The following is a 15,717-nucleotide window of genomic DNA, read 5'->3' on the forward strand; positions in this document are numbered from 1 at the left end:
ATGTGGTCAAACCACACAGACGTAATAGAAAGCAACAAAACATTTCTACTCAATCTCTGTCATTTATTCAACTAACTCTATATGGTTTGCATTTCAGACCTCAAGTCACATAAAATGTACAGTAGCAAAATACAGTCGTCTTAACGATATAAGTATTGATTGCCCACACCTGTGTGACTGCGATAAAGCAATTTCACAGGTGTATTAAATGCTTCCAGGCAATTCGTAAACTGGTTAAAGGTTAGTCTCATTCTGGCAACAACAGGTCCCATCGCCAGCAGCTATATGACCGGACATAAAACTCAACATGCCGCATGGAAAATCATAATGCAGACTGCCATTTAGCATTTATGTATTTTCCCGAATAATAGTCATTCCAACTCCTTTCAGACCCAGAAGCAATTGTCCTTTATTACTGTTGCCCTGTATTCTTTCCCCGGAAACCTAGTTTTAAAAATATATATATATATATTATTATTACTGTTATTATTATTATTGTTATTGTTGCAGAAGGCGACATGCACTCAAAAATTATTTTCAAACTGTAAAATTTAGCATGACATTTTGTTTGAGGACTTCCTTTTGAGTACACAATAACTAAACTAAGAGGACAGATATAATGGTCTAAATATTGCTAGAGCCACAAGTCACATGTTATAAATAAATAAATAAATGCTTGTTTAAACATGTTCAGATGAGTCTACATTCAGAGAAGGATTGAATGAACTGCCCTTGCAACCTCCCCTTCATTGTAAACAGCCAATCGTCTATATTCATATCTTCTATTTACCCTGGCTTTGGGCAAGCACTAATTGTAGCTAATCAAGTAATTGGCCCAACCATTTCTGGCATAACGTAATCCCTATGAGGTTTTTTGCAGAGTCACGCTAAAATTAATAAATACTGCCAGATCCGGCAGTAGGTAGGGAGCTGTGGGTGGATGTCACTGACAGTGTGTTAAACACTTTACAAATGTGAGGAAAACGTAACCAAAGGACACTTCTACTTTTACGTACGTCCTCATGTGTCAATGCTAATGCTAACTTCTATTAAAACGATAAATTTAAAATAACAACAAAATGAAATGTGTTATGTGAGGATGATTATTTAAGAAATTGGTGTTATTTAAATATTTATTATTATCCCTGAATCTGTAAAGTGTTTAACATGTTGTCAGTGACATCCACCCTCAGCTTCCTGCTCACTGGCTGATCTGTCAGGGTCAATTGATTTTAATGCAACTTGGCAAAAACCTCCATAGACATTAAATTATGCCATAAATGGTTGAGTTGATTGTCTGATCTGATTGGAACTAGCTGTTTACTGTTGGGCACAGAGCCAATTAACCAGATAGTCTGCGTTATGTTGTTTTACAAGCTCTGTAATTAGGTAAAAATTGTATTTTGTTACTTCAGTGTGGGTAAATCAGTTGAGTGTGAGAGAAGCTACATTTTTTTTCCTCTTCAAGTGGTATACTCTTAACTATCTCACATTCCTCACATCCAAAGGGGTCACTTATAGTACCACAGCTCCCCCTGTCATTTTTCATTCCACATGGCTATTTACCATACCATAATGATGAACATATAGCAGCATAAATGAAGTTTGTTTTCTGTTTTATTTTACCAATACAGTATCTCCTCAGGAAATCAAGTGGTCATGGAAGGTAGTGTGGCACCCTTGGCTCCGACCTTTCCGTGCTTAATGACTGGATCTCTATAGTGTTTAATTGTCCCTCATTAGCAGTACAAAGGCACAGTGCATCCCCAGGCTTTTTGAATCTATAAATGGAAATATTTAAGAGCAGAAACAGTGAATGCTAATGCCATGTAATTTACATCAAAAGCTCTCAGAGTGACGGAAGCCTCATAGAGCTACACCCTGTTGTTTCTACACAGGGGATATGGCATTGCGGTTAAATATCACACCTCAAACTATTTTTTATATGCTGAAATCTCTGAGGGCATCATGACAGAAAATCATATAGACGCATTGAAGTCAACTCTTGAGTGATGTAGTGATTTAAGGTGTTATAAGGCACGTGTGGTCGTTACCATTGTCAAAAAGTTGCTTCCCAGCCTCTTTGTTTGCCGAACGTCTCGACGCTCTCTCTCCCCATGTCACGCTGCAGGTGTTCAGTCAAATAAAGACTTTGCGCCAGAAAATCAGAAAAAAAGACTAACCTTTCTGAGAGTCATCATAATGTTTTTGTTAAGAAATAAAAAACAGCACATTTTAAATGAATGAAAGAACCCCACTTTTACCAGTAGGAATCAAATTGAGTTTGTTTGTTTTTTCATGAGGAGACCTCATACTGAGCATAATACACAACACAGGGAAACAACTCACTCCTAAGAAACACCACTTGTTCTTGTTGTTGAGGGGGAATTGTCAAAATAGAGGGATTTAAACAGTAGAATACTGCAGTGTATTGTTTTTGTTTCTTATTTCACTATGCCCCATGACGGGAGAAATAAATCAACTAAGAAACTAACATTTCCTAGTGTATATTCTTATGTTGAAATAATATTGAATTTTATGTTCCTTGGATAAAACTGCTATTAAGCATTAATTCCTAGTATAGCAGTTGGACCTGGCTTTGTTAGCTGTTTGGCTGACCTTTCTGTGTTGATGGTGATCACATCCTGCCTAAAGGAAGAAAAGATTAGCTCAAATACCATGCACTGTTTCATGTTTTATCTTTCTTCCTCTGTCTATGTAATGGAGCTGGTGTCACAGCCAGAAAAGAAAAAGAAAGTGTTTTATGTGGTCAGGGCCAAAATCAGGACAGATGCTGTCATCAGCTATAAGCCTATATTATCACAAACACTGAGCAGCAGGGGAGGAATGTCAATGTAGTCTCAACACACAGGCCTTTATTTCAATGTTTTTATATAAATAGTGCATACAAATAGTGCACACAAACATTACCCTGCTCCAATGACAAAATACATTTCCATTTTAAGAGCTTGCAGAAATCAATCAACAATGGCCAAGAACAGAAAATTGAAAACAGTAATAATTCTGCTGCTAACCTGTTTTCTTATTGTAATATTGAAAAAGAAGTAAATATGTACAACCACATGCTTTTACTAGCAGAGGACTGGGTTTAGATCGAAATTCAATCAACTGCATAGTGCTAATTTAAAGCAATGTTCAGAACTGCAGTATTTTTTGCTCTAATTTATTAAGAAGACTTCCAAAAGGATACCAGAAATGTGTCTTTCTACAATGTGAAGATGTTAATGTTCCAGCAGTAACAACATTCCAGTCACTTTCCAGTAATTTTCAATACTTCTTACTCAGTATTTATGTTCTACCCCTCATCTTGACAGGCCTTCTAAAGACCCTATGCAGGTCTTATACAAGCCTTCCTAAATAAAAAAACATTTGCAAGTTGGATTCCCCCTGAGGACAAAACCCTTCAGTGTGGGTCATTATTGGTGTGAATCAAACATCATCTGTCTGTCTGCATGTGATCCAGATATCTCAGCCATCAAAGTCTTCTACAGGAACCGTCCGTCAATGTTCTTGGCGCCAGATAGATAGAGGTAGTGGTGATACAAAAAGTAGTATGTGCTTGAGCTAGAGCTACTGTTGATATTAGCTTGGAAGTTTGACAGTTGTTTTAAGAGGCCACTGTCAGATTTGTTGTGGTTTCTTCTTCTTCTCCTTCTTTTTGTGAAATTGTTTTCTCAGCTGTCCTGTATGAGACTTAGTAACTAAATACTTCGCAATTTCTGGATAGCAGTACACATCAAACCAACTGGCAAAACATCATTCAGTTGTATTTCTATATTGTGAACATAATAGGTCAGATGACAGACACAACTGAAAACTATGAACTGACAGTTCCTTTTTATATATATGCTCATGTTTGAAAATAAAATTGACTGACTGACACTCTAAGCCTGCATAATCCCTGTCCATTTAGAATAAATCATTTGCCATTTTGTTGACATTACCCATAAAATCTCGTCACTCTCACAAATACTAGCAAATTATATTCCATTACAGTACTTGATGATGATTTTCTTGTACATCAAAGCACGTCCTTATTTGCTCTTATTCAGAAAATGAACTTGTGTTTGCCAGCAATATAACGTGGCACAGAAAACACACCATGGTTAATTCATCTGAGTGAACGTTTAACTGTCACCTGCCGTCATGTTGGATCGAACACTTGATACAGAAGCAGAGCGATCCATACATTTAGCTATATCACACATCAAACTAAATAAAGGTGATATGAAAAATATATGTATGTGATAGACCAAAATTATGTACATTTTATCTATTAAGCATTAAGCAAGTAACAGTCATACGCAATGGCATGATGTTCATATATTTCAGATGAGGAAAATTTAACCCTGGGGCGAAGGAAAGTGAACACCTTGTACCCATTCTGCACAAATCTGCTTTAAAACTGAAGATGTATACAGGATGTATAATTCCTCCAATAAATAAGGCAAATATATTGAGGATGTTAAACAATATGTAAATAGGGAGGCTAGGCATTATTGGACAAGACAGATGTAAGTATGAAATATGAGCCCAAAAACTCTCACAATGCTGACATCACAGAACATTTACAATCTTTTCTTAAAGTGTTCATTTTCATTGTTTGGGTTCTTTCTAGGGATGGATGAGTGATAGGAAATTAGGAATGAGTAATAAATCAGTTCTAACATCCATATCAACGGTTTTCACAGATATTGGCTTACCGATATTATAAATATATTAAAAATGTAGCTAAGCTCATGTGTCATACTCAGTTTGTCCTCAGAGCATCAGATAGTCTTTTGAAAAGACTAATGGATGAGTACATGTTTGTACATAGTAATTAGGCTAAAAATATTTACTTTTGTTTCCTCTTTGCATGGGCCACTGAACTGACAAACGCATTGATCAAAGAAATCACTCCATATTAATGGAGTTTGGATATTTCAAATTTCTCTTGAAACATACACCATTAGAGGATGTGTGAAGTTTCACCTTCCTTCTTCATTTGGGTTGGGCTTAAAACTATATGAAAGGCATTGTACCTGAATGAATGTCTTATAACCATGAAGAACAGAACTTTTTTTTTTATTTTTATTTTTTTTATGAAGAACAGAACTAGTTAATTTAAAACACTTTGGTTGGCAAAACTGAAGGAAAAGCTAGAGTGTCTAGTGCATGACAAATTATTTCAACACAATGTAAACTCTTTATAGATGATTTCCATATTAGCTTTAAGTATCTGCTGATATTAGATATCAACTGTTACCAGTGCAGAGACTAATAACAACATTTATTTCATTTATACAAAAATAAAATTAGACAAAACTGATCCAAAATGTATATGTCCAAACCAAACTATTGCAAAATCCAGTTAAAGTTTTTTCTACCTTGTTATAAACTTGTTCCTTCAACAAAAACATGCCTTAGATGTCACTCATGCATGCTTGAGTTATAGAGCGATCTAGCAAATCCTCCTTATGGTTAACAGTATGATTCTGTCCAATGCTTAGCCTAAAACCCTACAAAACCATGCCCCTGCACAGTAACTTTCCATATATATAAAACAGGATACAAAACAATACACTATAACTTCATAAACCCGATGCAATGTGCAGTAGTTTAATTAGTGAATGCATGCTGATTGTGTTGTGATAGAGCTCTGGAGGGGAGTGTCAAGCGGAGGGGGGACTCAAAGCATCAGACCTAAATTTAAACTCATTAAACATGTTAATATGTTGTTGGTTGCGAGTTTTATGTGTGTTGTTGATGGTTAAAACATTTTCAAAACAATAAAATGCAATATGGTGAACTAAATATGTTATGTCTTAATAAATAGGCCTACCCCATAGCAGTGTAAGAGAAGAGCACAGACATCATCTGCATCCACAAATAAACTTTAAGTGCTTTCAACAGCATGTTTTACAAAAACAAAATAAAACAGGCCTATTTATAAAACTTGTAATCCACTGCCTCCTACTTCCGTTTAAATGCGGTGTTGGACCAGAAACACAGCAAAGAACCGTCGTTTTTTTTTTTTTTGTTTTTTTGGACGACTCAATCACAGCTTTTTATGCATGTCTCCGAAATGTGGAAGACATCTTCTCTCAAATGTCTTCGATTAACAGTGTCTCTGGTTGAGAAGAATTTTGTTAAATCGGGCGACGAGCGGTTAGTTTTCCGTGACCAATTATTGATTTGCAACGCCATCTGCCGGCCTGCCGGGTCATTTCTCGTCTTGGCGCTCGACGGCAGCGTGACGTGGGACGTTTCTTGCGCACGCGGTATAAAGTCTTGTTGTCTGACGTCAACTGTCTCTTCCCTGCCTTCGCCGCTGTGAGGTGGGCAGTGTAAAACTTGCTCTGTTTTTTACCAAGCGAATCCATAACCATCCGCAAAAATGGTAAGCCCATTTTGTATTATATAATGTCATATACTACCGAGATTCTAATTACTACCATGTAGCAAATACAGGGTACTGATGAGAGTTTTATATGGGAAGTGCGAGGCAGGCTAATATCCAGTGGTGATCACATTAGCTAAATGGCAACCATTTTGTCCTTTGGGTGTTTTAGTCTTGCCTTTTTAAAGCGTTTTCTTGTTGAGGCTCTAGCTGTTTGTTGTAGTTTTAAAGTTGCGTCTAAAGTGCTATACACTGCACTGTGTTACAGCTGTTGCATCAGTGATTCTTCTTGCGGGTGTTGGCCGTTTAGGGCGCAGGCGGCTTTAGCTTCTCAACCAGTCAACGAAAAATCAAATGTCATCTCCAAATGTGATGTTTTTTCTTTTTTAACCGCACATATAACAAGGTGTCCTCTATTATCTTGTCTGTAGCTCCACAGACGTTGTATTAAATGAATGTATGTATGCATTTTTGCTGTTGTTGTATGTACCGGCATTTCTTGCGGCCTAGTAGCGGCGTTATCTAACATGTTAGCCGCTAGCTTTATACCACTGTACACGTGGCCTGGTCCTATGGTGACTTGATCCCTTTTGTATTCCATAACATTTTGAAGCCGGTTATCATGAAGACTTCTGCGAATGCTCTAGGATTTAATTAAAACTCGTTCAAATCTGGTGTTTAATTGGTATCAATCCAAGTTGAGCCTGAACAAGACCTCAGCTTCCTTGTTGCCCTGCCATTAATGATGCCGCAATAGGGATCATGTCGTCACACTACTTAGCCTTATGATACACCTATGAAGGCGGCAGAAATCCACTTCTAAACCGGAAGATGAACTCCATAATTGCTGTAGTTGCACATAATAAAGCTGATACTGATCATGGTTCTAAATGGCAATATTGTGATTACTTGACATTGGATTGTTTTCATTTGAGACTTTCTTTTTCCACAGGTGAACTTCACCATAGACCAGATCCGTGCCATCATGGACAAGAAGGCCAACATCCGTAATATGTCTGTGATTGCGCACGTTGATCATGGAAAATCTACATTGACTGACTCGCTTGTGTCTAAGGCTGGTATTATCGCCTCAGCTCGTGCTGGAGAAACTCGCTTTACTGACACACGTAAAGATGAGCAAGAGCGGTGCATTACAATCAAGTCAACGTGTGTAAACTTTTTGCAGTATTAAAATGTTAATTCTTTTTTGCTGTCTTTTATTTATTTGTGGGTTTTATCTCTTTAGTGCAATCTCCATGTACTACGAGTTGTCCAATGATGATTTGGCCTTCATCAAACAGGGCAAGGATGGCTCAGGTTTCTTGATCAACTTGATTGATTCCCCTGGACACGTGGACTTTTCTTCGGAAGTGACTGCTGCCCTGCGTGTAACTGATGGGGCCCTAGTGGTTGTAGACTGTGTGTCAGGTAACCACTTCATAGTTTCCTGTTCATTGAAGCAAATAGTCATGTTGTGCAAGTTATAACTTTTTTTTTTTTAATGCCAGGTGTCTGTGTGCAAACTGAGACGGTGCTCCGTCAGGCCATTGCTGAACGCATTAAGCCTGTCCTCATGATGAACAAAATGGACCGTGCCTTGTTGGAGCTGCAGCTTGAGGCAGAGGACCTTTTCCAAACATTCCAGCGTATCATTGAAAATGTAAACGTTATCATTGCCACATACGGGGAGCTACAAGGGGGACCAATGGGAGACATTGAGGTAAGCTTGCATACTTGCCTTGTGTATTACGCATGTTTGTGGTGTCGGCTTTGAGTCTGTCTGATACTGACAATTGTGTCTTGTCTTAGATTGACCCTATTAAGGGTACTGTTGGCTTTGGCTCTGGGCTCCATGGCTGGGCATTTACTCTAAAGCAGTTTGCTGAGACATATGCAAAGAAATTTGTTAAGCCAGGTGAGGCTGAACCAACATCAGAAGAGAAGGCCAAAAAAGTAGAGGACCTGATGAAAAAGATGTGGGGTGACAGGTGAGCTTTCCTTTGGTCTTTAAAAAAAATCAAAGTTCCCATGATAAAGTGTAATCACCTGTCATAAGCAGTTTACCATCTGTAAGTAAGCTTGCTTTGTAGATGGTATTCTGCTTATCCTGACTTTGGCCTTGCACTGAATGAGGCATGCATATTCACTTGGCTTCTTGAAAGTGTTGCTTGTTTACAGTGAATGCAAATATATAACTTTCTGTTAAATGATCATTTCAGCAGTACAATATGACCTCACATTCTCAGCTGTCTTGTGTAGTTGGATTAATACTATAATAATACTACTTTACAGGTGGTGCGATCCATCTACTGGCAAGTTTAGCAAGACTAATCCTGATGGCAAATTTGTGCGCTCCTTTGTCTTTTTTGTTCTGGATCCCATCTACAAGGTGAGTTTTTCTTGTTGAGCAATATACACATGTGCTAATGAGTGATCAGTCTCTAGAATAAATTGCCTGCAGTTGATGAACAAAATATTCTTCACTTTGACCTGATTTAAATAGTGGTGATACATCTTTGTCTGATAATGGCATGAAAATTATTGGCTTTGTTGCCATGATCTATACATTGTTGGTAACATTGTGTAAATTCATTCTAGATGTTTGATGCCATCATGAATTTCAAGAAGGAGGAAATTGCCAAAATGATTGATAAACTGAACATAAAGTTGGATTCTGAGGACAAGGACAAGGAGGGCAAACCTCTGCTGAAGGCTGTTATGCGCCGTTGGCTGCCTGCTGGTGAGGCTTTGCTTCAGATGATAACCATCCACCTGCCGTCTCCTGTCACTGCACAGAAGTACCGTTGTGAGCTTCTCTATGAAGGACCCAATGATGATGAGGCAGCCATGGGTAAGGATTAAAAAATTGTGCAGGGTATATTTAAAGTCCTTCTCATTTTACAAGTTGTTTTCCCTCAGGTATTAAAAACTGTGACCCCAAGGCTCCATTGATGATGTACATCTCAAAGATGGTTCCAACTTCTGACAAGGGTCGCTTTTTTGCCTTTGGGCGTGTGTTCTCTGGAATTGTGTCAACTGGCCAGAAAGTTCGCATCATGGGACCAAATTATGTCCCTGGAAAGAAGGAGGATCTCTATCTTAAGCCAATTCAAAGGTTGGTACAGTTGAATTTGCATCCATTTACAATTTTTGACTAGCTATATTAAAACTCCTAATGTTACTTTCAGGACCATTTTGATGATGGGACGTTACACTGAGCCCATTGAAGATGTACCATGTGGGAACATTGTCGGTCTGGTTGGAGTGGACCAGTTCCTTGTGAAAACAGGAACAATCTCAACCTTTGAGCATGCACACAACTTGAAAGTGATGAAGTTCAGTGTCAGCCCTGTTGTGAGAGTTGCAGTTGAGGCTAAAAATCCTTCTGACCTGCCCAAGCTGGTTGAAGGGTTGAAGCGCCTGTCCAAGTCCGATCCTATGGTGCAGTGCATCATTGAAGAATCTGGAGAGCACATTGTTGCTGGGGCAGGAGAGCTGCATTTGGAGATTTGTTTAAAGGATTTGGAAGAGGATCATGCTGGCATTCCACTTAAAGTAAAGAACTTGAGCACTTAAATACTGTGTTATTTTTATTTTTAAGTGTATATTAAGTTGCCATTTATCTTTCCAGAAATCGAACCCTGTGGTGTCCTACAGAGAGACGGTCCAATCAGAATCCACTCAAACATGTCTGTCCAAATCTCCAAACAAGCACAACCGTTTGTTCATGAAGGCACGTCCTCTTGAGGAAGGCCTTCCTGAAGACATTGACAAGGGTGAAGTTTCTTCTCGACAGGAGCTAAAGATCCGTGCTCGTTACCTTGCTGACAAATATGAGTGGGATGTCGGTGAGGCCCGTAAGATTTGGTGTTTTGGCCCTGATGGAACTGGACCAAACATTTTGGTGGATGTTACCAAGGGAGTTCAGTACCTTAATGAGATAAAGGACAGTGTTGTGGCTGGATTCCAGTGGGCATCCAAAGAGGTAAACAAATTTGTCTAGTACATTTTGTTGCACTGATCAAAAGGTACTAAAATAATTTCAATCTTTTAGGGTGTGCTTTGTGAGGAGAACATGCGCGGCATTCGTTTTGATATCCACGACGTGACCCTGCATACAGATGCAATCCATCGAGGTGGTGGACAGATCATCCCAACTGCCCGCAGAGTACTTTATGCCTGTCAACTTACGGCTAACCCCAGAATTATGGAGCCAGTCTATCTGGTTGAGATCTCGGTATGATCATTTAAAATTTGTGCTAACTCGTAACTGTTTGTTTATACTAACAAAAATTCTCAATGTTAGTGTCCCAGTGATGCAATTGGAGGAAGCTACAGTGTCTTGACAAGGAGAAGAGGGATTGTGTTTGAGGAGGGCAATATTACTGGAACACCAATGCATGTAGTCAAGGCATACCTTCCTGTCAATGAATCATTCGGTAAGGCTTAAAATTAATTTAAAGGTCTCCATTTACAGCTAAATTTACCAGCACTTTTACTCTTCCCCAGGTTTCACAGCTGATCTGCGTTCAAATACCGGTGGACAGGCCTTCCCTCAGTGTGTATTTGACCACTGGAAGATCCTTGATGGAAATCCCTTTGACACCGCATCCAAGCCTGGGCAGGTTGTCACTGAAACACGAAAGCGCAAGGGGATCAAGGAGGGCATCCCTCCCTTGGACAACTACTTGGACAAACTCTAGAAACCTGGCTTAACTCATTCCACGCCTCTAGATTTTACTTAAAATTGTGGGACTGCACAGAAAAGTGAAATGTTTGCCAAAACAATTGACAGGGATAAAACTTAATAAAAATTGTAAACCTCATAAATAATAAAAACATCAAAACTACATGTCTTAAATGTTCCTTGTTTTTGTTTTCTGGGGGGAGGTGTACTAATCTAAAGCTTTACGCAAATGTCTGAATGGAATATAAGCTGTTTATATCGAGGAGCTTATTGTCCAGTAAAAGTAAATGATTAGGCCTTTGGTACGTATGTTGCTTAGTGTATGGGACACAAGTTTCTAATAAGTGTGGACTAAATTGTAGTGTTTTTATCGAGTGCATTAGCAGTACTTCTATAGGTATTGTTAGGATCACATTAGTGTTGTACGTGTGACCTAAAATTGTACTATTAAGGTTTAGATCTGGTGGTACTCAGTCTTTTGCTTGCTTTAGAGATTTGTGTGGAAGGTTTAGGAGGGCTATGGTTCGACTTTTTCAGTACGAAGTCGGAGCTAGTGGAATGCACTGCATCGTATTTGTGGCACTACCATAGCCTTGTGGTTTAACAATCTCTGCAATGCATCAGTAACGTCAACTTACGTGAAAAGATGTTAACTACAACAGCCCATGGAAGGATTTAAAATGTAAATTACATCCCAGAGGGTCGGATACCTTTCGCTCCTTGAGCAGAGCACGAGCCCTTTCACTGAGGCCTTGATTTTCAACCAATCAGAAACGCTCCTTTTCAGCCAATCAGAGCGTCCACAGACAAAACTCTTCCTGTTTGATCAAAGCCTTGGGTGAGTTTTATTCACTGTTGCTTAAGATGTAAAATTAAAGATCATATTTGGTGTTCGTGGTGTAGATGTTTTCCCGTCGACAAACGGTTGATGATTTGTGATTTTGTTGTGGAATGATTTCGGTTGATTCTCTGTACGTAGGAAGCGCACGGAAGCGCTGCTAACGATACATTTAGCGTGAAAAGATTGTCAAAAAGGTAAATACTATGACTTTGTAGTTTCGATAACACGGTTGGTGTCTGCACTGTGTTGTAACAGAGAACCATTACGCATTGGCACGGGCATATCATTATGGGAGGAATTAAACAGGAACATGGTGATGCGCAGCAGCACAAGTCCTCACACTCACCCGATCAGCCGGCAGAAGAGGTAAGCTCAGGCCTGTGTTTCTTTGAGAGGTAGTCTGCGGATTTTAATAAGCATTACCTGTAGTTTGATGTCAGAAACATCAACAATCTTAGAATTTCTTTTAAAAGGCCCACGTTACGGTGTTTTCTGATCTATGTTATAATATTGTCTCCTCATCAAAACAGACCTGTGTTTTCTTTCATTCACACATGTTTAACACACAAAAACTGCATATTTAGGCTGAGTTCTTCTCTCAGAAAGAAAACACTCTGTTCGACCTTGTGATGTAATGTGTTAATACAGGAAGTGCTCCACTGTGTTTTTAAACTCCATAAACCTTCACTAGTATCGTTTGGATAATTTCAGTTGTTCTGAACAAAAGGTAAAAGGAGCTGTTAACTTGAAAACTATTGTTTCATGACATCACAAGGTGGAACAGAGCATTATGAGCTTTGGAAATGTAGACAGTAATAATGCAGGATTACTCAAATTTATGTGAAAGAAACAAAACACAACTCTAGGTACGTTTTTTTTTAAGGGATAACAATGCTCTAACATAGCTAAAAGCTCACAAAAGTTCATTTTGCATAGTATAGGACCTTTAACCCTTGTCATAGATTGTTGTTAATCACAAAATTGTCCACAAACCTAGATACATTATAGCTCAATTTGTAGACCAATCAAGGCCTATTTTTAAACTGTTAATACTTTTATTTCATAGCCAAAGAAAAGAGGCTGGCCAAAGGGGAAAAAAAGAAAGAAGGTACTACCAAATGGCCCTAAAGCTCCTGTCACTGGATATGTAAGATTCTTAAATGAACGGCGAGAACTTATGCGGGCCCAGTACCCTGATTTACCATTCCCAGAAATTACCAAGAGACTTGGAGCTGAGTGGACAAGATTACCCCCCCATGATAAACAGGTAAATCTGGTAATTAAGTTATGGATTAAAATACTATATAATACTAATAATACTATATTGTAATGCTGAAAAAAGGATAGAACATTAATACTTTTCTTGTATTTGGCAGCGCTACCTAGATGAAGCTGAACGTGAGAAAATGCAGTATGCTCAGGAGCTGAAAGAGTATCAGCAGACAGAGGCCTTCCATCTCACAAATGCCAAAATACAAGACAAGAGAGTAAAAAAAGGTAGACTTGTACTTATTATTCATATATGAGGATTTGACAATATCTAAGTTTTGTTCAAAGCCTATACTTGTGCTTGAACTAACAAAGTCTTTTTTTTTTCTTTTTTTTGGGTGGGTGCTAAATGGGAGAAGAAGACGCCCCATCAGCCTCTGTAACTGTCAATTCTGGACTCTCTTTATCAAAGGTGCTTAAAATATCAAGTTTGCTATTTTTACATTGTACTTTTAATGAGGTTGATTTATAAAGAAAGATTTCAATTTCTTATAGGCCCCTGAACTCCCCAGCAGATTTGATGTTCCTATTTTCACCGAGGAGTTTCTTGATCAGAATAAAGGTAATATGACTGAACCTGAAGGCAAAGGGTTCACTATGCAAGTTTTCGGGTGGAGGGTCCATTACCCATTATATGCGTCTCATGAAAATGTTATTGCCTGGAATGGTATATTTCTAGACAATAAAATGTTTACTGGTCTATCATCTTTATCTCCATGGAGAATGACATATTTTGCATATTTTATGCCATTTTGCTGAACATAGATAATAATTAGCCTAACTATGTAATTATCTATCTCATGGTGATATGGCTGTTAGTTGTTTCCAAAGTGAATTATATTTTATTTTTTTGTATTTTATTTTGCTATGAGGTGAAATATTTCTGCTTGAAATTGTTTATATTATAATTTCATTCATTCTTTTTGTTTCTTAAATAATAACTTCAGCTCGAGAGGCTGAACTGCGCCGTCTCCGAAAGGCAAATATAGAGTTTGAAGAGCAGAATGCAGTGCTGCAGAGACACATTAAGGACATGTACAATGCCAAGGAGCGGCTGGAGGCAGAGCTGGGCCAGGATGAGCAAAGAACTCAAGCTCTACAGAAACACCTGCAGGCCATTAAACAAACACTGGTCAACAGTCTATCAACAGTCCCCTTACCAGGTGGGAGCCACCTTCTTATTATTACAAAGGGATATGATTGATGTGATCTCCAATCTTATGTCTTTTGTATAACAGGTTCAGGTGAAACTGCATCTCTTGGTAACTTGGATTCATATTTGAGTCGTCTCAGTGGAGTCCTGGAGGGAAACCCAGATAGACACCGTGCCTTGCTACGACAACTTTGTGAGGTTTTATCACATTTTGACAGGTAAATAATCAGATAATCTGAGTATAATACGACACAAAACAACTGCCAAAATGTATTTGTACTGTAAAATTCTCCAATCTAATCTTAATGCAATCTTGAATTTCCTGACAGTGAGAAATTATAAAAAGGAGTCTTTCAAGGATCAAAATAATTTGCTTTGTTACAAATTCTGTGCCATAAAGTTGACGTGGACAAGCTGACTGTCACATTACCTACTATGAACATACCAGAGGAAACGGCCTGTTTATAGCCCTTTGTTATTTTGGAATGAAAAAAGTTGATGATATGCTGTACTGTCAGTTTGTGTTTAGACAGATAAGATAGCAACTTATTATAGTATACTTATTTTTTACCATGTACTAAAATATGATGGAAACCTAGTTAAGTATTTCTGTTAGGGTTATGCTAAGATAATTTAGGCATTAGCAACATAACCTTCTAAATATTTACATTTTTATAATATGTATAAAACAGATTACTTCATTTTGGTCCAGACTACTATATATTGGTATCAGTTCCTAACTGCAACTAGGATACAATTATTGTTTCCTCTTTTATCACATCTTGCCAGGCTCTTGTACTGGATATTAGACAGTTAATGAAATTGCTATAACATCTACTGTCTAGTTTTGGTAAACTGGTGCAAATTATAATCTACTTCAGTTTTCTGAATGCAGAAGAGCAACCTGATTAGGTTGACATTTGACAGGAGACAGCCTTTGGTATACATTTTTAATTTTGAAGTAGTTGTATAAATCCATGCACCATTTTTTTAATACAGTAATTCCATTGAGATCGTATTTGCCTTGAAAATGTCTGTATAAATTATGGCTGATTTACAGTTTATGGTTTTGTGAGAATGCTGGAAGTAATAATGTGAAACTGCAGTAATAATGTGAGCAGGGTTTAATTTTGTATTGCATTGTTTATTAAAAAGATTTTAGAAAATAATGTGTTGTTTACTTTTATTTATTATTACACCATTATTTAGCACAAAGCTTAATCTGAAATGTTATTTCCTGAATATGTTTGTAATGTAAAAGAAAACTGAGTGTTTAACATTATTTATACCTGTATACACCAGTAGAGGACGCTGTGGGTCCACACATGCCTGACGTTATCCATGGGGCTTGATTTTAAGCATCT

At 38.0% G+C, this 15,717-nt stretch overlaps 2 protein-coding genes across 3 annotated transcripts; both read left to right on the top strand.

Annotated features, from left to right (window-relative positions):
- The first annotated feature begins 6,248 nt into the window (after positions 1 to 6,248).
- LOC117370309 (elongation factor 2-like) lies at positions 6,249 to 11,253 on the top strand. The gene is made up of 13 exons (XM_033965703.2): positions 6,249 to 6,403; positions 7,356 to 7,570; positions 7,650 to 7,831; positions 7,912 to 8,123; positions 8,213 to 8,391; positions 8,696 to 8,792; positions 9,002 to 9,254; positions 9,323 to 9,518; positions 9,592 to 9,958; positions 10,035 to 10,388; positions 10,458 to 10,640; positions 10,710 to 10,842; positions 10,913 to 11,253. The coding sequence occupies exons 1-13, from the start codon at positions 6,401 to 6,403 to the stop codon at positions 11,104 to 11,106; spliced, it is 2,568 nt and encodes an 855-aa protein (XP_033821594.1). The 5' UTR covers positions 6,249 to 6,400; the 3' UTR covers positions 11,107 to 11,253.
- Positions 11,254 to 11,887: 634 nt separating this feature from the next.
- hmg20b (high mobility group 20B) lies at positions 11,888 to 15,515 on the top strand. Of its 2 annotated transcripts, XM_033965609.2 has the most exons (9): positions 11,888 to 11,928; positions 12,187 to 12,297; positions 12,998 to 13,198; positions 13,308 to 13,428; positions 13,560 to 13,612; positions 13,696 to 13,762; positions 14,148 to 14,363; positions 14,439 to 14,571; positions 14,683 to 15,515. In XM_033965609.2, exons 2-9 carry the CDS (start codon positions 12,220 to 12,222, stop codon positions 14,693 to 14,695), a joined length of 882 nt encoding a protein of 293 aa, XP_033821500.1. In that variant the 5' UTR covers positions 11,888 to 11,928; positions 12,187 to 12,219; the 3' UTR covers positions 14,696 to 15,515. The 2 variants fall into 2 exon arrangements, with proteins under 2 accessions (XP_033821500.1, XP_033821499.1); XM_033965608.2 differs by lacking the exon at positions 11,888 to 11,928 and having other exon boundaries at positions 12,112 to 12,297.
- The last annotated feature ends 202 nt before the right edge of the window (positions 15,516 to 15,717 follow it).

Source organism: Periophthalmus magnuspinnatus, chromosome 4 (genome assembly GCF_009829125.3).
Source record: "Periophthalmus magnuspinnatus isolate fPerMag1 chromosome 4, fPerMag1.2.pri, whole genome shotgun sequence".
Taxonomy (NCBI): Eukaryota; Metazoa; Chordata; class Actinopteri; order Gobiiformes; family Gobiidae; genus Periophthalmus; species Periophthalmus magnuspinnatus.